We start from the raw sequence: 27,635 nt of genomic DNA on the forward strand, positions 1-27,635 counted from the left end.
CTCTTGCTTTAACACTCCTCCTTATCCATCTAGTTTCACACTATAAATTTCTCATTCTCATAAAGCTATTTTAGAACAAAGCCAGTGCTCTTTAAGTTCACTTACCATCAGCTCATCAAAGGTAAACAAGCAAGACAACAAAAACAAAATAAAACCACTACTAAATCTCCTTTTTCTGTTCAGTGTGCTAATAAATCTGAAACCTCTCAGTCTTTCATCTGTTTCTGCTGAGGTTTTCTTTTCCTCTAAAATAAAAATAGGCAAGTGATAGACAAGTAGAAGAAGAACAGTGCATTTTACAGTCACATTCCTTTTGGTCCCAGAGCTACAAAACCTTCAGACTGCCCTTTGCTTGCTCCCATGCGTAAAGCCTTGATGATTTAAATTAAAACAGAATGAGGCTGGACTAGAAACTGTTAAACTAATAAACTGAATGCAAGCAGAAATGTATCTTTAAATCAATATATGATATGATACAGTTCAAAGAACCAGCTTAGTTCTCCTCACCCACTTGTTTGCTGTGTCCTGCTCCATGAGGCATGGGACTGTATGATGGTTGTTATGCAAATAAAATATCCAGGATGGAGACTTCTGATGGAAATCTGAGCAAACACATCTGTGGAAGATATTGCTGTCCCAAAGTGAGATCCCTGGATAAATGAGGCTTGCTTTCTGATTAAAAAATTAAAGTCTTTGGGCCAGGTGCTAAGCAGCTGCAAATTGATCTTGCTCTATTAATATTAGTGAGGACCGAAGAATGTCAGTTTACATCAGCTGAGAATATTAAAAAACCCTTTTAACACAAAATTTTAGATTGTGTGTAGGATCAGTGTCAGATTCCTTTCAGGCAATGTTCTTCTGGAGGCCAGCTAGTAAAGGGTAAGAGTAACAACCATCAGCTATAGCATCTTAGAATAAGTGTGATTAGCATGACTTGTATAAACTAATCTTAAAACTCTAAAACATTTTTAAAGTTTCCTATGTAATTTCTAAGCACAAGGGAGCTTTCTGTGCTCACTGTTTAGAATAAGGGATTCACTTAATTCTTGAGTTATTTCACCATGGTAACGGCTTGTTTTACACTGTGGACAATGCGGCTCTTGGATCCATCTTTGGCCTGTCCAGAGACATCTGAGGCTCCTGAATAACTCCAAGTTACATATGTTCCCAAAGATATTGTTAGAAAGCAGCCTCAAAAATCCCATCTTGATAGTGTGTCTGTGGATGATGAACTTTGGAAGTAGGTGTCAAAAAGGGCAGCTGTCTGGAGTCTAGTGGAAGACAGCAGGGAGAGCAGCTCTGCATGGGAGGTGCTGCTCCGTGGAAAGAACGTTCTGCCCACGTTGGGAAGGATTAACCACCATTTGTCTGAGCTGGCAAACAGGTCCAGGTTATCTATAACTTGTGTTATGAAGCACGCAGACAAGTGGCAATGATTATGCAGTGACAATCTAAAGTCAGACAGTGCTAACGTAACTGTGTTACTGTTGTGTTGCCACCACCCTTCTGGCTGAGAACCCACCTCTCAGTACTACCCAGTACCAGCTGGTATTTTTAGCTGACTCCTCTGTATGCCTCTTGAGCTTTTGCTTGGATGTACTTCTCTGTATTTCGACTTCGCTTCTGTCTGGGCTGATGAATCTTCCTATGGTCTGTGGACCACTGCTATCATCTGTGAAAGATAACATGGAAAACCAAACTGATCATCTCAATCTGTGACACAGATATTCTCATCTCCACTGGGAAGTTGATCTGGAGATCAAAATGGTACAACAATGTTTTGTCAATGCAGAGCAAACCAACTGAAAACTATTTTTTTCCACCTTTTCCTGACGTGAATCTCTTTTCTCTCTTTTCCTCCCTCCTTTACTTCCTCTGCTCTGTCCTTTGTCTTGGATGCAGATTATTGTTACCTTTTTCATAATTATTCTGTATCTGGCCCCCAGCTGACGCATTAGCTCAGATTTCTGCTGAGCAAATCCCGTAAAGTATAAGGATAGAAATAAGCAGACCTGAAAATAAGTTATTTCTAATCAAATTCAAGTTGAAGTCTTTTCTTAAACCCAAGAAACTTTATAGATTAACCTGTTTATTGTTACCAGATGTATGGTGGAGGACATTGCAGCAGGTTCCCAAAACACACTCTCCATTGTGAAGTTAGGTCCTTCCCCAATATTGAACAAGGGTGGCTCCAGCTCTGGACTGAATGGGGCAGAGGCCGTGGCTGCCTGACACTTCACACCCCGGGAGGAAAAGCACAGACCCCTGCCTCGGACAGAACAATGGGAGCAAAAGCCCTGTAATTTCTCCTGCTCCTCTTACTCCCTTCTGCTGTCTGACCCTTTCTTATCCTGGTAAATCATCTCCTGCCATTAAGCCTTTGCAACCTTCTCATCATTCTCACATACTTGATTTTCCAAGTTAAGAGACTCCAGTTTTTCTAGATGACCAAGCACTGCAGGCCAAGGGGCACATTCAGCTCATGCCTTTAGCATAGCCCTTGCCTCAGCTATAGCCTCACTGAAAAACATCTGACCTAAATTCAGGGCTAGTTTATACAGCTACAAGACTCAATTTAGGTACAAAAGTGCTGTATATCTACTTTGGACAAATGAAGGCCAAGCACAGTAACAAAGCTACGGGTTAGACCGTCCCTTAACTGATACCTTAACCAGTCCTCACACAGAGCAGGTTGTCTTCTGGCTCTTTGTCAGCTGGGAACAAACCTACATGGTATCTCAGCCTGTGTAACCTCAGCATGTGCTCCCAGACCACGTGCAGTTTGGGAAAGAGCCCGAACTTCCATCAGCCCCCATGGCAGTCACTTGTCCCAGCTGTGCTGAATGGGCTGCTCAGAGCAGGGCCCATGTGAGTGGCTCCCACAGACCACAGGCCTGACCCCAAATCACAAATCTGTTTATTCCTTGACCTGACTCAGGCTGCCTTGAGCTCAACAGTTGTTAAGGACTGCCAGTCTCACGTAGCACTCACTTTAACTAGTGATACCTCTCTCCCCTGGAGTTTTTTTGCCATTTTTGTTCATCAGGACCTTAAAAAATAGTTACCAGATCAGAGAGTTAATTAAGTAATTCCCTACAGCCTCATGCCATCCACACCTCCTGTTTATGACTATGCAGTCTGCTTTTCCTGCACTTTTGTTGTTAGGACCTTAGTCCATATTCCTATTTCTGTCAAAAGTTCATCAAGAAAAGCTCATATTTTCCAAGTTTCCAGTGACTAGGTCCCTTCATATTCATCCCTTCATTTATTCACCTCTACCTTGCCCAAAAGGTTTGTGAAAACTTCTTATTCTCTGTTGTCTTGTTTTCTAGTGGCTTACAGCTTTGTCCTGTCAACTTAAATTGGCTGCCTACTGAGCTCCAGGCCATTTCTGGCACAGGCCTTGTACAAGTTAGCTGCGAAAGCATGGCTGTGTGATGACCCCTGTACACTCATTAATGTTGTCTTCTGCAGTGACACAAGTCACAAACTTGTCCTCTTCATTCCACATCTACAGGTTGTGGTGTATCATTCCATCCCTTCAAACTGCCTGTGTCCCCAGTGACAGATGACCTGGATGTGTGTCACTCTATTGTCCCACATCTGGTTGTATATATACCTTTGTATTGCTGTGTTCCAGTCATGCCTTTCAGGAAATTGCCTTTGTGACTCTTCTTTCACTTCTCTCATCCTTAGAGAGCTGAGGCCATTTAGTGGCTTCCACGCTACTGCAATTTTTTGTGCTGTACAGCTTGTTCTCTTCCCCAAGGAACAAAGCAGGTTGCTTTCTGATGGGATGCCTGCTCCCTTTGTTCTACAGAAAGAACAATTAGGTTGCTCCTGAACCTAAGTTTCCCATGCTGGCTCACGAAAAAACACTTCCATGACTTCTTTATTTCTTTTACTGCCATCAAAGGCTGATCTTTAGAGTTTTTTCCCCCCCTCTATTTTAATTTTTTTTTTGTTCTGCCAAGTCAAACTGCACTTGAGAGTAACCATGCTCATCTGCTTCAGATGGAGATTATTTTACGTTTACAAGACATGAACCCATCGGAGTGTGTGGACAGATCATCCCTGTGAGTATCTCTACTAGCGCTTTCTATTTATTTTCATTTGAACCAGCTCTCTTTAAAGACACATAAAACACGGTCCTCAGCTATGTGTGTTTTCCATTACGAAAAAAGCTGAGCTCATATTGTTGACATATCTTTAACAGCCTCCCTGCAAATGCTTATTTGAACATGCTAATAGGGTTTAGGCTCTGTTATTAGGAGTTAAGTTCTCAAGTCATAGAATTCTCATGATTAAAACAAGCAAAGCAAAACACAGTGTTAATATGCTGTCAGTGGTTATGGATGTTCACACAACTTATGGAAAATTGATGCTTTGCTGTGGTAGTCTTTCTATTTATTTAGTTTTTACTGTGATTTAACAGGCTCCTCAGTTCCTGGGAGAATGTGATGTATTTTAATTCCATTCTTTCCTGCTATTTCTTTTACAAGACTGGAGGAGAAAAGGAAACTCCAGGAGACATATCATTACAATTAACATTGTGTAGCTAATAAAAGACATGAAATGTTTGTTTTATTTGTTGTGAGAGAGAAACACATCATTTTGTCAAACCCAATACTGCCCCTATACCCTAATATACACCCTTAATAAAATCTTGCTGAACAGTACATGGGAATTGCACTGAGAGGGTAACTTTTTCAGAAGAGCCAGTTAACCAGCTTTGGCAGAAATTTCAATGGGAGGCTCACATATAGCTAATAAAATATCGTGTGGATGCTTTTATTCTTGACAAAGCACTGGGGGACTAATCAGGACATTCTCTGAAATTTCTGTTGATGCTGATTTTTTATTTTGTTCATGTTAACCACAAAGCCACTAAACAGCGACATGCAGCAATTCCATTACAAAAGGAGCAGCCAAAAAAAGATTATTTTAACAATTTTGAGCCTGTTTTCCCTATTTATATTGTTGCCATTTCATGTCTTTGTTAAGGGGTGGCCATTGTGTTCAGCACTCGGTAGAAACGCAGAGAAGCCCGCTCAGCCTCAGACAGTCTGTGACTGTGCCCGTCCTGCAAACACCTACACGCTCTCCTAACTTGGGCCTTATGAATGAAAGATTGCACAGCTCTGTCCCCATTCTCCAGCCAGGCATATGGATAAGGGTTTGCTAAATGACAGCCCCAGCGTTGCCGGACATCTCTTAGGCTTGTCTCGTTGAGCTTAACTGACAGATCTGTTGAAGAAATTCCGCCACAGGCTGGAGATCACGCCAAACCCAGGATTTGTTTAGTTCAGATGTGTAAAACTCTTTGTTCAGGGTTCCCAGCCATCTACCATGCATGTTTATTTTTCCCCTCAGTTTTGTCCTCCAAAACTTTAAGATGGCTGTCACACAAAGCTATTCTAACACTGCTGCTAATCTCTTATGTACTTCCTCCACAGCTACCAGTCACAGGGTACAGCCCCTGGCCATTGCACTGGCAAATACATTATTACAAAAATAAAATTAAGCAGCAAGCCTACCACTAAACTCCTCATCCTCTTTCACATCCCAGCTTCCATCAAGACGTGCTCTTCAGCAGCGCTGTAGCATAAACAGGGCTATATATTGCCCTATAAAACTCCTCCAAGTTCTCCTTGAATACCATTAGAAGTGCAGGCTGTTAGCACACTGCTGGCCCTACAGCTCCCCTCCCAGGTTTATATACTGGAGATGGAATTAAAACATCACTTTGTCTCCAGAGTTTATAAACAACAGAGGGAGTAAAAAATTGGGTGTTCGGTGAAGGAAAGACAGTTGTGTATTTTTTCAAGTTAGCCAGGGGCTAGAGAGATGTCTGTGAGAGTGGCAGCTGATATGCATCAGGCAGTAACACATTCTGGCCACTGGCTGACTATTTGTGACTGATATTTTCTATTCTCTTTCCAAAGGGGATTATTGTATGCATTTATAAGAGTGATTGTGCAAACACGGTTATTTTATTACTCTGGCATTTCCACTTAACCTGTTAGGATCAGGCCTTGATGTGAAAGGCTCGTTACTTTTATCTTTATCCACAATGTGTTTGTGCATCAAAATAACATAATCCACTACATTTTCTGCTGCAGTTAAATGAAGTTGAAATAAAATGACAATGCAGAATTTTATATCATCAAAGAGTTTCTCAACTTGTTTTTTTCTGTTCTCTTAACATCTTCCATATAAATTGCTTAGTAAGAAGACTTCAAGAAAATAAAATGTTTTGACTGAGCATTGACATTTATGGACTTTTTATTGTAACTCCATCAATTAAGGATTATATAATTTTGAGGATAAATTTTTTATCTTAAGATGTACTCAGGGATAGGAAATTTACATCCAAAAATGCTTCGACATGAACAAACAGTTCCTTCCAAATGTATCAGAAGCAGGATCTATTTGTCATGGGGGAATTAAAAGTGCCAGTTGCAAAACAAGTAAGTGAAATAAAAAATTGTGACCAAAAAAGATGAACAGATAACAGAATATTTTTTTTATGGAGATTGTAGGTGGGGGTTCTATTTCTTTGAACAGGAGCAAAAGAACTGAAAGGTCACTGTTGTTGCTTTCTTAATAGCAGTAATTAAAAAAAATCCTTGCTTTGTGCTGGGAAAGATTTATGCTGACGATCAGCCTGAGAAATAAGTGAGGTAGCAGCTTGACATCTTGAAAACAAAACATCAGAGCAATATTTTTCCATCTATCAACTTTTTTTTTTTTCCCTGCAGTGGAACTTCCCCCTGCTGATGTTTGCATGGAAGATTGCTCCAGCTCTGTGCTGTGGAAATACAGTAGTTATTAAACCAGCAGAACAAACACCACTTAGCGCTCTCTATATGGGAGCCCTCATCAAGGAGGTAAGAATAATTGACAGGAATCATGTCTCTGTCTCTCCTTGTAGGGAAGGAACTCCCAGCACATGCCTGGTTTGATGTTCTCTATCAGTTTCCATGGGTCATGCTTACATCATTCATTCCTGTTCTGACAGGCTGGCTTTCCTCCAGGAGTTGTCAATATTTTGCCAGGATTTGGTCCAATTGTTGGTGCAGCCATTGCCTCCCATGTTGGCATTGATAAAATTGCTTTCACTGGATCCACTGAGGTAAGAGGATTCACACATATTACGTATATTACTGTAAAATGTGAGTAAATACTTCAGTTCTTGTGCTACATTTCTTACTGTCACTGAGTAAAACAGCTACACCTAAACAACAGTGGTCTGTCCTTCCCAGCTAAACTTATGTACTGCAGTACTTCCCAAGCAGAAATGGCTCCTTTCCTCCAGCCCCTGCTGTGCTCGGCACCTCAGCACAGGAGATATGCCTGGAAAAATATTGCTGGGATTTCCTGTGGGCTTATGAGGATGTGAATCACATGCAAGTAGGCAGAACATCCCGTTTATATCATAGCACACATAAATGCTGCTTTAAAAGCCATAATTTGTGTATCTTGCTGTACTTGGGGAAAAGGGGAGAGGAAAGGGGCAAATTGTGCAAAGATATTTCAACTGTGATGCTGCATTCGAGTATATTAAGGATGAGGAGGAGGTCTAAAAAGGAAGGAATGCAGGGAGAAAAAGGGATTGTCCAAGGTATCTGTTCCCAAAATGATGGAAAGAAGCTGGCCAGAGGATGAAGGGAGTCAGTTGTGTCCTGGATGCCAAAATGTCTTGCACTGAGTCTCTGGTGCAGATGTTACAGAGGAGGCTCACCCTGAAGATGAAGGCTGCAATCTACAGAAAGACTAACCCTCAAAACTCACATCACGTCTTGCTCTCAAATATGTGCAAAGCTGGCTGTTATCAGGGCTGGGGTGGGGATGACAGAGGTACTCCAGACTGAAGTCACAGGAGAAGGGGCCTTATCTCATTGTCTGAAGGCAGACAGAAAGGAATCTCTGTGGGAGTTTCAGGGCTGGTTATATTTAGAGAGTGCTAAACCCAGCCCTTTTCAATTCAAAATCTGACAAACTATTGTATGGAGGGAGCTAAACCCCAGGGATCCAGTCTCTCTTTGATATGTTTGACTCCCACTCGTGGCAGTGGAAGGCTTTATGCATCCCAGGGATGCTGCTCTTCACAGTTAGGCAATTTGGGTTTTGATTTGAGTGGATAAATTCACTGACCAAGCAGCCCTACTAGATATGTGTGGGTATCTCCCTGGTGGACCCAGGGATTGCAGAGACCAGCTCAATTATTTCAAATAAATTATTCTGGGGGAATTATACTGTATTTGAGTTTGGAAGTCACACACAAGCCTAAATTACCAGTAAAATGTAGCTGCAGTCATATGCCTAATTTGGACACAAGTGTTTTGCAATTACTATGTGCCTGTACATGATTTTTTGATGGCAATTTTAGATTCTACTACACACAGGTTACATTGTAAGTCAATGGCTACATCAGATTTCAGATTATTCTGTGGAATTACTCTAGTCATTACATCTCCTGTAACCAATTAACATTAGCATCCTGGAATATCAAAAACTTTAATATGAGCTGATTACCCCCCATAAATTAAGTTGAAACAATTGTTTTCATAAAGATATGTGGTCTCTGTTTAAGATAAATATTCTATTATACAGGATGTTGCACTGTTTGGAGGAGGAAAAATACAGATGGGTTAGGTTTCAAAGTTGTCTCTTGTAGCCAAAATAAATTTTTATTGTAGTTCCAGACAGCTTTAGTTTTAATAGGCGTTTAAACTCAAAAGCTGTGGGTTTTATACTAACTCAGTGCCTACCTTTAAAAGCCTTACTAATAGGAAGTGAAAAGCATTACAGAGATGAAAAAGCAATTCTCTAAGAACCTAAAGCAAGAACAGATGGAACGTTTTAATGCAGAGTTAGTGTAAACTATTCCATATTGTTTCTGATTTCCTGTAACACTGAATTTTTGTAACAGCAAGTCAACATTGTAACATTTTAAACACAATGCTCTGATATGAGCTGGACTATAGAGTCTCTGACTTCTCCAAAACAGATTTCAATTTCTACTGAAATAATAATGGAAAAATTTTGTCTCTCTGGTGCTTGTCTGAGACGTGTCAACTGTGCACTCCAGTGATGTGGATTTCCTACAGCCATTAGGTATATAAACACCACAATATTAACTTCCGTTCCCCCATTCCAGCCAGGTGCTGGTTAAGGCAGTTAATACTTCCAACTTGAGCAAGTCAATGATAAAAGCTATCAGTACAAAAGCAAAGATCTCCAAGCTCAGATTCCGAAGCACAGGTTTTTCTCAAGTTTTCGCTATGAGATTCTTTTATATATGTTCTTTACCTTTGAAGTGTATATCAGTGGCTAATGAAAACTCCCCGTTTGCCTGTAAAAATCACTAAACCAGGCTATTATTATCTATTTCCTGCAATATTCTTGAAAGGCAGAAAACAGGCTGCTCTTCCTACAAAAAAATGTAATGCTAATGTTTTCCAAAATGTGTAGAACACAAGCCATAGAAATATGAGCCAAAAGGCCAAGTTCACGACCTTAAATCAATAAAGTCTGACACAGTCACACCAAAGAGCCACCCAGCCCAGCACCTTATCTTGCAACGTGACCAGGAACAGATGCTCACAGAAGAAGGGAGCATGTGTAGAGTGATCCTTTCCTTGCTGTAGCCTCACAGCTTCTGGCAAATCAACAACTTACAGACTTCCTGAGCCCAAAGGTGCATGTGGACAATTGTATTTAATGGCACCAATGGCCTTGTCACCTGGACATTGGTCCAGTACCTCTTGAAACTCCTATTAGGAGGCTTCAAGCCCATGCCTATGCAATGACAACACATAAATGACTTCGAACTTATGCTTCTAATTTCTAATTTATGAGCTGTCCAGTGTGCACTCTCTTCTCTGTTTTTTAGATTCTCTAGTGCTCTGAATTTTTTTTAAAAAATACTACTATTTATTTCCACACTCTCCCCCACAAATAATACGTGAAAAATAATAAAGAGCTCTATTACTGTTTGATTTCACTCTCTCTCTCTTTCCTGCTGTCCCCTCCTTTTATGGTTAGCTTACCCACACTAAAAGAGTAGTCTGCCAACTCTTTCAACACTTAGCCTGCCTGCTTCTTGCTTTTTCATGCCTTCTCCCATGGATCACCTCCTCTCCCAGTCCCTTAGTGCATGGCTCTCAAAACTCCACTACTCACTAGGAAGGGTTCTACAGACACCTGGCAGGCTCAGGACCTCACTCTGCCAACTGTCATACTGAAAGAAATAAAATCATACTAAGTATGAAAGCAGGCCTAAAAATACTGTGCCTTCTTAGAGTCCAGTAGCTTTCTTGGCTTCTCTGCTTGCTTTGGTTCTCACTCTTCAGCAGCCTGTTTGGTTCAGGCATTTTAACAAAAATGTTTATTTTTCCTGTGTTGGTTTTAGTGAACCGGGGCTAATCCATGATCCCCCTTAATTACGACAATCTCCTCTCAGGCTTCACAAGCACATTTTTTCCTCATCTTCCACAATCAGATGAAACTTAAACTGCCATAACTGAACTTTCTTCCAGCTAATATCACCATGTCAACAGTCACTCCTATCCCTTTCCTACCTTACCTCGAAAGCCCATAATCAATTTACATCTCTCATTATATCTGACTGAATTTCTCCTTGATCTTTCTGGTCCCGAGCTGTAGGGTGAAACTCGCACTCCCCAGGACCATGGGAGAGGTTCTGTAAAGCTTAGCTCTCTCCCACACTATCCCTCTTGTGCACTGGAAGTGCCTTTTCCTTTTACACTGCCCCTCTCTGCCTTGGCTTCTTCACTGTTCCACGCATTCTTGTCTATTTGAGTTCCTCTAAAAAACTTAGTAGCAATGATTTAATTAAAATAAACTCAGTTGTTTATAATTTCTGAGTTTAAGAACAGATCCAAACTCAGGATGTCTGACTCACCCAGACATTGAGGGGAAATGTTGGTGACTGCTGTTGGGCTGCAGAGCTCAGAACTACAGGAGACATTATACGAGTCTCTTCCCCAGTGAAAGGAACAGTGGGCCCTATGTATTTCTGAGAAAAAGTGCTGATGAGGGGACAATTTTTACACGTATCAGAAATGCAGAGAAGTTCTTCACATTACCTTCTTATTCTCTGAAAGAACTTTTGTTATGCAGAAAAGGTGAGAGGCCTTCAAATAGCAAAGAAAAGCAGCCATCAGAAGCTGCTTTACTCTTGATTTACCTTTATTTCCGTTCAAATCTGTGAGCTCAGTCAAGGCTGTGCAAATACAGTCATTTTGACTGCTCTGAGCTGTCTGCCCATGTCTGTACCTGTGTGCTCCATCTGAACTGGAACTGTGTGTGGGAACATAAGTTCCTGGTGCACAGGGAGTAGTTGGATGCAGTATGTTCTGGGTCTAAAATTAGAGATGATTATGGAGACCAAGAAGTTATAAATTTTTTTAAATGTGCATTTAAAGCAGTGCTTGGATTAAAAATTCTATTTTGATTGTTGCAAAAGTTTAATGAGTTCTAATAACTTCTGTTCAAAACCAAATGTGTAACCTCCAAATCAGAGTGGCTTACAACTCCCTCCAGTTGTTAAACGCTCTCAAGATGAGAATTATAGATAGCACACAAAACATTTGAAGCTCTGGCCAACAAGAAATGCATCCTAAGTGGCTGGTTTCCACTTTGTTCAAACTACAACCCATTAAAATGCAGACAGATTTAAGATGGGATTCAAGTCTGTGTTCAGGCAGTTCTGCAGAGTAACCCAAATAAATATCCAACAAATTGGTTTGGATGCCTGTGTAAACAAAAGGTCTATAAACAACTGCAATAAACCCCAGCAAAAGAGTCTGCATTTTGCTTGGCAGAATGTTTTCTTTATGCACTTAGATTAACAAACCATGATCTCATCATTAGTCAACAAGATACTAGAGAGACCATCAAAGCAAACTACGGGAGAGTCAAGATTGATTCATGCCAAACAAATGTTTGTAGCTAACAGCTGTATTACCACTGATTCTAATTTACTCAGCAGGATTCTCCTTTCATTTCTGAAGTGAGATGAATGTCACAATGCATGATGTAGACAGAATGTCTACCTACTGCATGAGCAGTGAGTTGTGTCAGCTCTCCTGGATCACACAATCTCTTGCTGGTTTTAGGCATCACGAAGAGTTGCATCCTGTCATTTTCTACCTTAGCAACAAGAATCCTAAAGGTGACTTGACCCATCCTGAGAAGTCTGTGAGCTTAGGATGCTACACACATACCCCATGTAACGATTTAGGAAGGCTACATTAGCATTCATTCCTGCTTCTGCAGAATCTTTTTGATCCTAACTTGGACAACTTGTGCTTCCTGAATGAGAAGCAGTTGTTACCCTTTTCCTTCCTTTGTGTTTTTGGTAGCATTTAGGGAGCTGTCCTTGGGCAACTCTTGTGCCTCTTTGCCCAGGAAAGATACATGTCAAAAGGGTTCACCTTCTTAAAATCAGTACAAACAGCCTATCAGCCCTATGAACATTAACAAGAGTTTAGTCATGGACTTTCATGGGGCCAGGATTTAATCCAAAGAACAAATGAGCCATTTATAGTTTAGGATTCTCTCTGGGAATTTCTGATTGGGATTGCCTTTTCACTTGTGCTGCACTATTCACTACACTCTTTGTAGGGCTGGTCCTCACACAGGGCTTTGCACAGTCAGATAAAGCTGCTGGTATTTCAAATTTGCTTGTCCTTGCTGGAGACACACCCTGAACATGCCATGAGGTTCTAAAATGCTTCTCAAAAAGATTATGCATATAATCTGGACTTTATAAAAAATGAGACAGCAGCATGGGTTTGAAGGTTTTGCCAAAACACTGACATCAAATGCCTCAATAGCTGGAGAGAGAAAACTGTACTTTCAGAAAACACAGAAAATTTCTGTCTAGTCATACCATCTCCCCAAAACTTAATCCATCCAACTTAAAGCAATTTCTGTTCTTCAGATATTCTCTCAATATCCCAAGAAAGGCACTGAAGGTATTATTTAAAACGCCTCACTGATGATGTATGTCTCCTTTGTCAAATTTTGCTCTGTCCATGGAATCTTTTAATCTACAGAGTTCCCTGTGTTACCTTGACTGTCTGGTCTGTTGTAGTGTGCAAGAAAATTCCCTGCTGTTCAGCTAGACTGCTGTTCCCCTACATTCAGGTGTTCCCTAGTGATTTACTGTGTATCTGTGATCAAAAGAAGGTTAAGAGGAGAACTGAGACATTCTGAATGACAGAGCTGTAGAGGAAGTACCATGAACCTTGGAGGTTTGCTTTTGACTCATGAGACTTCTAGTGCCTTAACAGTAACAGGCAAACCCACGTGTGCAGAAAATAGAAAATTAAGAGAACATGAAAAGCAACAAATTTTTTTTCATTTCTGCACAAAGTATTTAAAATATGACTGCTTAAGCTTCTCCTTGAAAGAGACAATAAACTTCCAAATACAGGAGGCATAAACAAGCAACAATCAAATGTATTAGATCATGATACACTCTCAGTGCCTAACGTCATACCCTTCCCAATCCAGAAACAGACCCTTACAGGACTATTCTTCACATAGCTTTTCTTGCACAGGGGTGCCTCAAAATGCTTCTTTAATCTTTGTTGTTGTTGTTGTTCTGCATAACAAATTGTTTTCTTTGAAACAAGCCAAATTACATCTGCCTCACCCTCCGTGCAGCTTACAAGGTTATGGTACTTCACAAGCTATCCAGGGATACTCCTGATATCAATCTTGAAGCCTATTCAAAACAAGGATGGGGAGTCAGGGCTTTCTCTGCCAACATTCCTGCTGAATAATCGCACAGCTCCATTATCTGTGGGGGAGTCCTCTTTTGCAGCGTTCCCTTGCAAGGCTGTTCTGCCTATTGGGAGCTCGGGGATAGAGCTGAGAGACACCGCAGGAAGCGTGTACTGAAAGGCCATGCAGATTGCAACACTATCACTTATCCCTTTCATGCTGTCTCTCTCCATAAAGAGAGGGTCGGCCACAAAAGGCCGCCTTTGTCACTAAATAACCACAGCGCTGGTGCTTTCCCTAAGACTTTTCTCAAAGTGTAAGAGCACAGGGCACAACGGGAGCACAGGGAACAAAAATGCTTACACTGATTTCTAACGGGAAGGACAGAGTCAAGCTTTCTATTAAATTTGTACTTGGAAACTTGACAACAACTTTTCTGTATTAAAAATACTCTGGACAATACTTTTCCAAAATAACACCTTTGTCTCCAAGCCCTTTGGACTTTAATATTTGCCGTATACACTGTATTTGGACTTGCCTATTTGCCTATCACTTATTTGCATAGAATCCTTTAGAAACCTCTGCTTACATGTACAAATCTGTTTTGACATTAAAGTAGAAGGCAGAGAGATGAGGGCTGCACACTTTGCTCTCTGGCTTCCCTGAGAATTTTTGAGGGGAAATGGGTGGTTGTTGTTCTTTGAGAGAGGGAGGTTCAAGGCGGTGAGGGTGTGAATGGCATTGGCTGGCACTGGCTATAAACACAGAGCTCTGCTTTGCAGTGTAAGTTTTCAGCACAGTTTGAGAGGCTGGAATTTCCAGATGACGTGCTCGATGTATGAGGTGGGGGTGGAAGGCAGAAAGGGTCCTTCTTTTTCAGGTTCACTTCTGGCTGTCAGTCAAACATAGCAATAAAATCAGCTCCAATTAAGGGGATATGCAAGGAATTTCATGATAATGTCAACACTCCATTCCATCAATACTTGGATAAAGAAAAATAGCTTTTCTTAAAATAAAATAAAAAAAAAAATAAAAAAACCTCAGTCACACTCAACTGTGGTATCACCAGATAAACAGTTAATCACAAAGGTACATGAAGTGGTTGACAACTCCTTCATTATCCTGTGGGGGTTTTGCTTTGTTTTTTTTTCTTTGGGGGCCCTGGTTTCTGTTTCATTTGCCTTCTGATTACTCCAGTGCTGACTTAACTTTCTCTAGCAGACTGCCTTCAATTCTCTGAGAGGTTCAGCTTCTCATCCATTAACCCCTTGCTGCAGGAAATCTCACTCACATAACCTTAGAAATAGAAAACAGATAGAGAAACTAGAGAAAAAATCCACCTCTGGACTCACTCCTATCTCACTTCACATCTAATTCTCTGTGTGACATTAGAACATGTCGCAGTTAAAGAAAGCACTTATCAAGGTTCTCAGGCTTCTCAATATTCCATAGGTACTTTTAATCCCATGTTTTAACATGTAGGAGTCTAAATCTACCTGTGATTACTTCTTTAGCTGCAAAATAGGCACGGTTACACTGCACCAGTATAAACTCTAACCTGTTTTGGGTTTGTTGATCCAGGGAGAGAAGAATTTCCAGGGAGCACAGCTGCCTGTCCGACTGTACTGATGTGGAAACACGTCAAACACGTAGCTGTCAGATTGCTACTCCATTTAATCTACTCTCATGTTCATTGGTGAGGTCTGTGGTTGTGGCTGCTCCAGCCAGGGGGCTGCATTCTGCTCCGGCTGACCCCACAATCTACAAAGACATTTTGGAGGTGCTTTTGACCTCCTCAACCCATATTAAGATTATCTCTGGTGCAGCTGCAGGTCAGATCTGGGATGGTGCTTTTGTAACTTCTTGCCCTACTTGGTATTTTGTTATGTGCTGTTAATCCTGCAGGGGAGGATGATGATTTCATCACAACTCGACATATTAAACCTTGTGAACCTGTCAGTGGCTTGGATGGAAGAAATTCTAATTGCACCCATTTCAAATTTTTCATTTAGCCCTCCTAAAGCCCCCTAAAAGAAAGCCCCAAGCCATTTTAGCATAGATACAAACGGGTGAAGGGTACACACACTTGTGCTGTGCCTTATCCCCTCTCAGTTTCTAGAGGAAAAAAGGGAGAGCTGATGAATGTGTTTGGATCGAAGAACCTGCTGGCCTGGTTAAAGCTCTGCTCTGGTGATAGCCAGTCTTGGCTGTTAAAGTGAACTCTATGACTACGTTCCCTGTAAAATGTGTCTCCATTTCCTTTCAGGTTGGGAAGCTGATCCAAGAAGCAGCTGGAAGGAGTAATTTGAAGAGAGTTACACTGGAGCTGGGTGGGAAAAGCCCAAACATTATTTTCGCAGATGCTGATTGTAAGTCAGCACTTCCATATTTTTCTGAAAAACCTGTTTGTGTAACATCTTTTTCTTCCCCCCCCCTCCCATTTTAGGGCACATCCTTCATGAAAAGTGAAGTGAATTAATGCAGCTGTACCAAATTGCACTTTTCAATCTTACAGAGGCAGCCTAAGGTGTGATATTTTTTATAAAAAACCAACATTTGGACCCACAGATTCATAGTCAACAAGAAAGCAGAAAAAACTTTATAACCAAGTATACAGACAGGGTGTTATTCACAGTCATGGTCCCATACACGTTTGTCATATTAACCACTGCAGCAAGGTGATCTGGTGCTTTAAATCTGGAAATTCTGTGATGTTTTTGCTTCACAGCCTTTATAAAAAGGGAGGACTTTCATTTACACTTGAGTAGCTAATCCAGTCTGCACAATATTCCTTTGTTAAACTGCTATAAATGGAGATTATTCCCTTTTTTAATTTTCACAATTGAAGAATTATGTATTGAAATATCCTCATTGCCACTGTCAGCAGGGAGCTGAAAGTTTTGGCAGATATCTGATGTTGTGCAGCTGAGATTTTTGGCACCTGAGAAGGTACGGGACAGCTGTTTAGGATAGGATATAAACACAAACTGGAAGTTTCTGCTTAAATGATCAGCAAAGAAATAGTTAAAAATGTTGATATCTAAATTGTCAGCAGGAGGTTTTGAAGTTAACACCCCATTAAGATGAATGAGACGGTTCACACCTTGCTCAGAGCTCTTGTTTCAGGCTGTGTGCAGGCACACTGTACTCAATGTCTTCTCTGAGAACTTTGTAACCCCAATAAATAGACATACAGGGATTTGGTCTTCTAATTTAAAAGGGGGAAGTGAACAGAAGAATGATTCTGAATAGCATCAGTTGCAAGAGTTGGTTACAATCCTGTACCTGCTTTCAAAACTTATCAATGTCTGAAAGACTAGGGAAAGTTTGACAACTTCCAGAAGCTTTTCTACATAGAAATGTTTTACCAAGTCAAGGATCAAAATTTCAGCCACAGTCATCCTGGTAAGCTAAAAAAGCCCCTGTCAACTGGAGCCAGATGCAGATGTTCCAGCCTTCTACCCCAGTTACTCCTCTCCATCTCCCAACAGATACCACCACATCTCAAATGGCCCTAAACCACTAACTCACATTGGATCACCTGAGCATTTCTAGTAGAGTGATACATGCCAGGGGCAGGTCTGTGTTCTGACCTTCCCTAGGGGAAGAACAACTGCTCCTGGCTGCCACACAGAGCTGTTGTTTTTCTGTGATGAAGCTGCAGGCAACAGGGGAATAACAGACAAAGCAGAGCACAGTCTTCTTCAAGACTGTTGGTTCCACAGGATAAAGCTCTCTAAAGCTCTCTGGTCTTCCCACAATTACAACCTCCAGCACTTGACCTAAGATTTAGGCTTCAAAGCTCTGATTATTTAAGAACAGCAATTTGCTCATCATTCTAAATGAACTGTTTGTTCTGCTTGAGAAACACTGTGTGCCAAAAGTTAGCAGAAAGCATGATAAAGCTGTTGAAAGTTTAGTGCACAAAAAACCCGAGAGGAGAACGGTTAGACCCCTTCATGGTGAAAAACAGTTAACAATAGAGGAAGAAACATCAGTTAATCCCACCTATCCAGCAGTGTTTTCGATCTCCATGGAGCTGCCTGGGAAAATTTGAATGTGGTCCAGGGAACACCCCATATAATTTTTCCAAAGACCACACTGAGGGCAGAATAAGATATTTCTGTTAGATGGAGCTGTCTAGAATGTGCTGAAAGTAAAGGACAGTTTCTTTGTTTAGTCCACAGAAGATTATACTTTAAGCACTGTTCCAAAGTGCTACAGCTGGTAACAGAGGTAGTGCAGTGCTGTAGGGCATCACTGTTTAGGGATGAATTCATTATCCTTGTCTCATCAGCTAGTACACCCAATGGAAGAATGTAGCTCTGAATATCTAAATATGGTTGGATCCTCTCTCCTGCTTGGATAGAGAATGTGCTAGTTGTACCTCCAGTATAGCTGTGTCCAGGGTGGAAAAATTAGGAAAAAATCATTTCTGGACATGTTTAAAAGCTCTGTATTTTCACAGGAATTATGGCACAAAATGAGTCAACCTCATTTATGACCTGATAAAATTATAGTATGTTTTGATTCAGTTTTTTTTAACAAAATCCTACTTCTGAAGTTTGGGGAATGTGGCACTATGTAATACACATGACACTGATGCAAGAGCAGATTTGTCTACAGTGTTTCAGTGCAACATGTGCTGCCTTGGTTTTTTTAGTGGACTATGCTGTGGAACAAGCTCACCAAGGGGTGTTCTTCAATCAAGGTCAGTGCTGCACTGCAGGCTCACGGATTTACGTGGAAGAATCAATCTATGAAGAGTTTGTCAGAAGAAGCGTAGAACGTGCAAAGAGGAGAGTTGTGGGGAGCCCTTTCGACCCAACTACAGAACAAGGTCCACAGGTAAAGAAACTGGGCTTCAGCTCTACAGCCCAGGAGGTGCCTGAAAGGGTTTAAATTCCACTAAGACAGAGGTCAGGACTCACGCACAGTCCACGGTAGCTGAAACGATGTTTTCAAGATTAAAATTCTAAAGGATTAGATAATCTGTGCAGCTCTGAGGTGCTTCTTGTTAATTAAAAATCTCATCCTAAATATCAATATTTGCCTCCCAGTTTCAAGAGCAACATCTGGATCTTCAGCCCCCAAGATACAGCTGTAAACTCTGAGAAACTCTCAAAAGTCTCTGTGGGCACTGAATTCCAAGAATTGTCTACAATCATAACTGTGCCTGTAGGCCCATGAATTCTAAGCAAATAATGAGCATAATCAGAGATAAGTCTTTAGAAAATATTCCTGCCAATAATAACTAGCTGGGCTTATACCATTTTCAGGAAGTCAACTTGGGACGAAAATCAATGATCTGCTTTTTTTGTGCTTATAAACTAGATTGTGTAGCAAGAATGCAGGTTGAGCCACAGACATAAGGGAACACATCCTTAAGAAGACTGAGCCCAAGGTTACAGTCAGCAGCTACCTGTAGGTCTTTGCCTCTCCAGCTCAAAGAGTAGTGAATATAAGCATGATCCTACTCACTGGGACATGACTTGCCTAAAAAACCCTGTTTTGACTCGACTGTCAAGTACCTGGTCTGCAATTCAAATAACTTCTTCTCTCTTTCAGATTGATAAAAAACAATACAACAAGATCTTGGAACTTATTCAAAGTGGAATTACAGAAGGAGCAAAACTCGAATGTGGGGGTAAAGGATTAGGAAGAAAGGGCTTCTTCATTGAACCTACAGTGTTTTCCAATGTAACAGATGACATGAGGATTGCCAAGGAGGAGGTATTTGCACAAGATCATTTTAGAATGTCCTAAACATGACTGTTCTTTGGGGTTTTTTTTGCTTCTGTTTAATTCCTGAGACAAAAGCTTCAGAGTGAAAATTACCACTATATTTTAAAAAACTAATAAAATCTTTTCAGAACTCCTTATGCACGCAGCAGCTGACATCAGTTGGGTAAGGAAGCTCAATTTTTGTCATTGGCTGTAAGGTCTCAGACCTCAAAGAGGAGACAAAGGTAGAATGGGTGAGTTCCACTGAGGTAGCTGCTTTGGGAAATTCATGTGGTTTTACAGATATTATCACTATTAAATCTTGCTGCAGGAACAGGAGAGAGAAGATAAATAAAAAAGCAGAATGAAATGCCTCTGAGTGGGCTAGTCTAACACCAGATGATTAATCTTTGTTGCAGATTTTTGGGCCCGTTCAAGAAATACTGAGATTTAAAACCATGGATGAAGTTATAGAGAGAGCCAACAATTCTGATTTTGGGCTGGTAGCTGCTGTCTTTACAAATGACATAAACAAGGCCCTGACAGTCTCTTCAGCAATGCAGGCTGGGACAGTCTGGTAAGTACAAGCTATCACACTCCTGCTCTTGAAGACAAAGAGTTTGAGTCACTATCATTATGTCACCTCAGTCTTGCACCCTTTCTTTAAAAATATTTATCTAGACAGTCCTAGTGGTGAATCACTAGCCAAGACATGGAACAGCTGCAGGGGGGTGTTGGGACTGCTCCCTGCTGGGGAATGCTATTGGAAATGGAAAGCACCTTGCCATTGCTGAGTGGCATTACTGAAAACAAACGGTACAAATGATCCTCTGTGCACAGAAGAGGAATCCTGTGAAGTTTCTGCCCAAGGCACAAAGAACTGAGTACTTTCTACATTAAGGAACTGGGGCAACACATCCTCTTTAGTCCTTAGGAATATGTAATGCCACCTCTAGAGTTCACTAGCCTGCAATTTAGTATGTCAAGCCTGGGTAAATGAAAGATCTGCAAGAAATTAGGGAGAAAAAGGGCAAATTCAAATGTAACAGCTCTTTGTTAAAAACTGGCACTGAGGTTTGTCAGCAGATTAACAGTTCATTACTGAAGCTGTGTCCAACTGTGGGGTCCTCTCTCTCCAGTCCTCACAGGTCAAATCCCATTCTCGTTATGAGTAAGGAGTAGAATGGGGTTTTTCAGCATAAATCCCTCATTTCTTTTCAACATGAAACAAGTTTGTTATTACTAAGAAGAATATAGTGTCCCTAGCTCCACAAGTTTCAGCCTCTCCCTCAGTTATCCAAAGGTCTCTGACAGTGCAGCTGGACTAAACGCCTCTTCCTGTTACAGGATAAATTGCTACAATGCCTTAAATGCCCAAAGTCCTTTTGGAGGATTCAAAATGTCTGGCAATGGGAGAGAGATGTAAGTATTACACTGCTGTTTTTTAAATTGTTTTCAACTCTACAACTTAATAAACATTAGTGAATCCTTCCATGCAAATTAAGATCAGAAATACTCCAACCTGAGAATCAGGGCATAATGATAACTTTTAATCATTGTAAGTACTTAATGCAATTGATTTGCATGGTGAGACCACTTTTCTGGCTTTTTTTAATATTGCAAACTAACTTACTGGAACTCTCTTCTTATCCTGAAAGGAGCTTCAAATTTCTGAGTATTTTTCTGAACTCGAAAAGTGTGTTTTCTGAAAGTTCTTTTAGCCATATTAACCATTACTTTTTCAGAAAGACCCTCTTTTTGGTGCTACTGTGTGCTTGTTAACTGGTTTGGTGTACTTGTTTCAGAGTTGTTTTGCCATATATTTTGCCTCTCTTGCTTTTTTTCCTTTTCTTTCTTCAGTTTTTACTATATTTATTAATATAGGTCATCTGAATTTTATAAAAAAGTTATCAGCTTGCAGATTTATAAACAATGTTAAATGAAATCAGGCCTAGAGAAGAAGACAAATGTGTTTACATCCCTTTCAAAAAATCACTTTCCATTACAAAGCTTTCTGCCTTTCTTATTCCACTTAGAACGGAGTGCCAAATATTTTGAAATGGAGCTCCACACTCAAAAACTGTCCCATGAACCTAATTTAAAGTCTTACCAGTTTTTCATTCTCATTACAATCACAAGGAAGTTTAGCAATTGCATCAGCCCCAGATTGGTTACATACAAAGGATTCAATTAATTTCTGTGCAGGAGGCATGTATGTATACCAGATATGTCTCACCTAAGTTTTCAAAATAGCTCATGGCTAATAGCAAACTCAGCAGTAAAACTAAAGAAAGGTCAAACTCTTTAAAACTTTAAATATGTTGAAGTATACAACTTGATCTATAAAATAAGCTCTATGTAGTCCGAAGTATTTTCCCTCGTTAGGGAGTACTTTGAATAACACATTCATACTATTCTCCACATTCATGAGTTATGAGGTGATCTCACACTGGCATAAATATGTCAGCTCATCTAACTCTTATCATTGTGAAAATATTCTAAAACTACTAAGCGCGATAGAGCACATGAGTAACTTGACACCCCAGGGCGACCCCACTGACTCCAGGGAGGTTCAGTGTGCAAGCAAAATATTCACGTGTTTGTGTCGTAGAGTCCTTGAGAGGGGGGAAACCAGGCAGTGCCCCAGCTCCCATGGAAAAATCTATGGTAGCTGCACACTCCATTCCCATCTACAGCTTTGAAATTATGCATCATAAACAATAAATGTTTGGAATGGCAACAATCTCCATCTCACAAAGATGCCTGAAAACCTACTTATGAGTAACTATTCTACTCTTTCAGAACCTCTTTGATCAGATATCACCTCCTAATTCACCTCCCCCACCCTGCATTAATACCTGCATACCTTTTATTAAAATGCCACAGTTTCTTAGATCCTTGTTTTTAGGGGATACATTTTACAGCATAAATAATGTTGAGTCAGGCAATTAAAAAAAAAAAAAAAGAAACAGTGTTCATACATAAGTATGTCATTGCTAAGCTAATGCTGTGTTACAGCCAGATCATAACTGTGCCACTGTGCTGCCTGTACTATCTGGGACTTGTTTTGGTCCTGCATTTAAATTCACAGGTTTTCATCACACATGGGCCAAAAATAAATACAGAAAGCTGAAATCTATTATATTCATTTTACACTTCCACAAAAGTGCATCCCAGTAGAGAACCAGAACTCATGTCCACAACGCAGCTGATTTCTGTTTGCATTAAGGCTACTTAAAATATTCCTGTATTCTTGAAGGGGTCTACAAGACATGGTTTTTTACATTCACGCTTCTTTAAAGCTTCATGTCACTACCTGGACGATGGAAAATTTAACTCCCGTAAAAAAAATTGGGTGACTCATCCCAGATACACACACGTGGCCATTTTATATTAGAGTTCCCCAAAATTCTGCTTTCTGTCCACATGTCTTCAAGGGAAAGAAGTGCCATTCTACTTCAGACATAGATAAAATCACTGGCCATGCTGTTAGCCAGGTTATCTGTTGGCTTGCAAAAATGTGTCCAACAGTTGTGTAGAGCTACACACATTTCTTAAGCATAATTTATCCCAGGCAGAGCATGTGCCCCTCAGAGCCATGTGTCAGGTGGCTGGGACTAAGGAAGTAGCTGGCTTTTAGCAGTATGGAGGATCTTATGTAAGGTGCTGTGCCAGGACAAAAAGAGGTTTTCTGCAGAAATCTAGAGGGAATCTGAGCAAACTGAACCCTCTTCCACAGCATGTGCAAATGGTGAATTCCTACTGCTGGATATTTTGTCAGGAAAAAAAGATCAGTGGGTTACGAATCAAGTTCATCTTTATGCAGGGTTGTGAGTAGTTCATTTTTCATTGTACTCAGTGTGGACCTTGTCTTTCTTGAGTGCAAATATAAGCAGTAATTTCACTAGCCAGTGGTGTAGGTCTTGGTGTTTGGACATTTTCAAGGGCTGGAAAAGACAGAGGACATCAATTCACTCCCAAAAGTTCCATCAACACACAATGAGTATTTCTGAGTTTAATGTTCTGTATCTCCTTATCAAGTGTTGGAGCCATCCACTGTTATTTTGACCTAAACTGAACTGGAATTTTAGGTTATATCTTAACTTTATCAAGAAATCACTTCACAGGTTTTTGCTTGATATCAGGTATAAGCTGATGCTGCAATCTGTTTTCCAGGGGTGAATGTGGATTGAGAGAATATTCTGAAGTTAAAACTGTGACAATAAAGATCCCTCAGAAGAACTCCTAAAATGATGAAGGACCGTGTTGTGCAGAAGAGCACATGATGCCACCTTCTCTATTCCTTATGGAGACCAGCACTCAGGAATAAAAAGTGTTACACAATATATATTTAAGAAATTAAGTTGCAACATATATACTGGGCACATAACTGCATACATAATGCAAACCAGCTCTGCATGTTTTCATAAAACTCTCCTGAGAATCATTACATCTTTATAAAAGAAATCGTTACAAGAGATAAAATTGCTATTGGGCATCATTTAATAACGGTTCTAGCTATAAAACTGTTAAATGCAAATGCATGCACACACACATTTATCTCTTCTTTAAATAAACAAAATAAGTCTCACTGTTTTCAGGCTGCCTTCTCAAACAGACCTGCCTCGTACTGACATTGTTTCGACCAGGGCTCTATAAGCCAGATTTTACCCAAAACACTAACAATGAACAACACAAACACTGATGTTCTTAAAAAATTAGGGGCTCTGAACAGTGATGACCCCAAACCTGGCAGACTGGCAACTTTCCAATTAGCACAGTCACACTGGGGAGGGAATCAATCCACTATACAGACAATGAAAGCCAAATACTTATCAGTGAGGTCTGGCTTTCATGGCTCATGGTGATTTGGATTTCAAAGCTTATTTTCATAATTACTTTATGTTGTGCTAGAAGCAAAAAGTCCTCCTTCACTTACAGGAACTTGAACACTTTTACCTGCCTGCCAAAAGAGCAAGGCCAGACAGGGTGGGAGGGTGTTAACGAGAACAGGAACAGATCCCAAGGCTTCACAGAATATTTCAGCTTTCACTGCTTGTCTAGTTTTGTTATTGTTGTTGTTGTTACTGTTGTTGCTTTCACCTTTTCTCTTTTTTTAAACAAGTGTATGCATAGGCAGGCTTCATTTATTTGTCTGCTATTAAACTGCCTGTGATTACACTGGGAACCATTAGGTTACAGCAAGAAGAACCCAGCCAAAGCCCACCTGTCAAGAATTAAGCCTGACTTTATTTTTTTACTAAAAGATGGCTTGCCATGCTCACAGTGCTTGTGAACCTCAAGTAGTGTTACTGGCTGGTACTGACTTTTCAATTATGTTTGGGGTTTTTTGGCCCAGAATAAAAAATATGAGCAAGTTCTTCTAGAAGTGAGGTGTTTAAAGCCTGTCACATCGTTACCTGCTGCCCACAGAATCTCTTCCAACTTGTAACTGACCCACTAAACACTATATCTTTCTTCTTTCCAGCTGCAGAGCTCATCAATTCCCCAGACTTTTTTTTTAAACAGCTTTCATTTTATGTTTTAATTTAGAATTAAGGAAATCTATTTTAAAAGTACAGTAAATCATCTACCCTGTGTAGCTACATTATCCGGGGTGTAAGGACAGAATTATGGCCTCAGGTATAGGTTTTCCTGGCTGCAGAGCCTATACCATGAACTGTTGAAAACTCCAGACCTGATCAGCAAATAATTTCTGCACGTTCTTAGCTTCCTTTACTCTCTGAGGAATTCCTCTTAGATTTGGAGTTGTAGGTGTCCTTCAACATACTGCTGGATTAGGACAAGAGTGTCCAGCACTTTGTAATGTGGTGGCCCTCAATATTTCATAACTCATGTCAAACTGTATATGTGTTTTTAAAGCAATACTTATACGTGTTCTTATTCAGAACTGACAGTACATTCACAGACATGGAGATAAATACAAGTATTCCTGAGTTGTTAAATTCAAATGCCGTATACTTCTACTGTAGTGTTTGTCAGAGTGAAGAAAAACAAAATACAGCAAGTAAGAGATTAGTTATCTTTTAAACTGCAATATAAAATGTGAAAAAGGAGATTTTACTTCTTTTCTCCTATTTACTTAAAAAAGAAACTTCCTGTGCTAACAGCATTTACACCATGTACTCTTTTGTATTCTTTTTGTGTATTTTGTATGTCTGTGCTTTATTCCCAATACATTCAGGTAAATAATATAGAGTTGCCATTTTTTTCAACCCTGTCACTGCAGCTTCATTTGATGTACATGGATTTGTGAAATCCTTTTTTAGATGTACCATCTGCATGGATCCAACAAAACATTTTTCCAGTCCCTGCAGCTTTTTGTTACAGTTTTTAATCATGTATATAGTTATATGTTATTAAAGAAGTAAAAGGATATTTTCTATGAAGTTTTTTCCATTAAAAAGGTTTAGAGAAAGACTTTAGACTGTGAGACTCCTTTATTGTTGACAGAGCTATAAAAATATTTAAAAAAATATTTTCTTAGCAAAAGATCTGCTCTCACAGTAGCTTTATTTTCATTTGCAAAAGTGAATGAAGTAAAAGGCCAATTACATTTTCTGGAATATTATTGCAGCTGTATGAAAAACACTTGTGAATTGCAGATCTAGGTCCTAGTCAGAGTTCATCCTCACCCTTGTGGTCATAAAGCTGAGCTATTGGGGCAGGTCTGAAATCTTCAAAAACAGTGGGGCATCCTTACAAACTGCTGTATCACAGCTTGATTTTTGGACAATGTCTAAAAAAATCATGATGCCTTTTCTTTCTCTAGTAGATGAGTCACAGAGATGATTAAATTAACACTCAGATCTTTTATGGAGTGATATTCCACTGTCTTTAATTTCAAAATGCTAAAATGGGAAAAGGATAGACTGAATGTTATCTGACCACCAATAAAATTCATATGGCCAGGTACTATCCAACCCTCCCTCAAGCAATCCCTTTATTCCAGGGTTACTTTCATTGCCAGGAACTGCATTCCTCTTTTGAAATGGTGCCCATTTAGGTTAAGTAACTACTCAGTTAATATGGCCAGGCACTTCATTGTGTGGCAAGCAATGGTCAGACCTCAGTGTCACAGAGTAATGCTGCTGGTTTAACCAACAGTCTACAGGCAAGGACAATAAAGTAACTTGACTAGATTAGATGGGATAAAAGAGAATAGAACTTAATAATAGGAGGTAAATTGCATTCTCAAGAAGGAGTACTGTTCTTGAAAGCCTGGGATATCAGGTATATATTAAGCAGAGTGTCATTTCTATTTAACTAGTGGCACGGACAGCTCTGTCATGGGACGGTGAGTGGACAATTAGCCCTTTCCATATTCCCCATCTCTCTGACCTGCTTGCAACCTGTCTCACCATTCCAAGTGGTCACACAGGTACAAGCAATGGAGTGCTTTACTGAAAGCAAATTGAATGGAGGAAGGTTGTCATTGGACCCACTGAAAACAAGGAGTGCTCTCATCTAATGAAGGGAACAAGGTTTAGTCCATAGTAAACAAGTATTCTGTGGAGCTCCAGCCAGTGAAAGGGAATGTATCAATAAAAGTGTGTGCAGGTGTAGTAAAGGGAGAGTTCAGAAATAATGCATTTCTTCTGATAAAAGGATGTGAAGTAAGGCAAAAACAATTTCAGTTCTGCAGCCTTCAGACAAAGCAATGGATATTGATACTACTTGGATAGCATTCACACATTTACTGGTGCCCTGTTACAGAGAATGCTATTTCTCCCCATGAAGGCAAGGATGAAAAAACTTGCCATGCATATGCAGTGAAACTGTGTGACACAGTGCCCTCTTATTTCTCAGTTCTGCCCTGGAAAAAAGAGAACCATAATACCACTGAATTCAGGGCAGCAGTTGAGCTAGGGAGGAAGACAAAGACAAGCAATATACTGTGCTGTTTAGCTATGACTCTGCATGGTCACACCTAGAGCTCTGGGGAGCTACATTCACCACCTTACATTTGCATCCATACGTCTCCATTTACTGCATGCTAAGTCCATCAACACAGGAAGTTATTTTTCTCATAACAACTTCATACCACAATGACTGATATTCACAGTGCTGTATCTATCAGGAAGCAGGAAAAGCCTCTGTGGCTATTAGATGCCATCAGCATTCCCAAC

General features: G+C 40.2%; 1 protein-coding gene and 1 long non-coding RNA gene across 4 annotated transcripts in view; one reads left to right on the forward strand and one right to left on the reverse strand.

Annotated features, from left to right (window-relative positions):
* Positions 1-25,726, forward strand: part of ALDH1A2 (aldehyde dehydrogenase 1 family member A2) — a 61,409-nt gene extending 35,683 nt beyond the window's left edge. For all 3 annotated transcript variants that reach the window (XM_051796341.1, XM_051796342.1, XM_051796340.1), the window contains 9 exons: positions 4,015-4,076; positions 6,762-6,890; positions 7,022-7,135; positions 16,028-16,130; positions 18,425-18,609; positions 19,330-19,494; positions 19,905-20,062; positions 20,833-20,907; positions 23,662-25,726. In XM_051796341.1, the coding sequence (XP_051652301.1) occupies positions 4,015-4,076; positions 6,762-6,890; positions 7,022-7,135; positions 16,028-16,130; positions 18,425-18,609; positions 19,330-19,494; positions 19,905-20,062; positions 20,833-20,907; positions 23,662-23,734 (1,064 nt within the window). In that variant the 3' untranslated portion in view covers positions 23,735-25,726. The remainder of the gene's footprint in view (positions 1-4,014; positions 4,077-6,761; positions 6,891-7,021; positions 7,136-16,027; positions 16,131-18,424; positions 18,610-19,329; positions 19,495-19,904; positions 20,063-20,832; positions 20,908-23,661) is intronic.
* The window catches only part of LOC127475041 (uncharacterized), a 124,650-nt gene that overhangs the window by 25,663 nt on the left and 71,352 nt on the right, over positions 1-27,635 (reverse strand). The window contains exon 4 of the long non-coding RNA XR_007906070.1: positions 1,523-1,672. This is a non-coding gene — a long non-coding RNA (uncharacterized LOC127475041). The remainder of the gene's footprint in view (positions 1-1,522; positions 1,673-27,635) is intronic.

Source organism: Manacus candei, unplaced genomic scaffold, assembly GCF_025592945.1.
Source record: "Manacus candei isolate 608988 ecotype Guabito, Panama unplaced genomic scaffold, ASM2559294v1 h1tg000046l, whole genome shotgun sequence".
Classification (NCBI taxonomy): Eukaryota; Metazoa; Chordata; class Aves; order Passeriformes; family Pipridae; genus Manacus; species Manacus candei.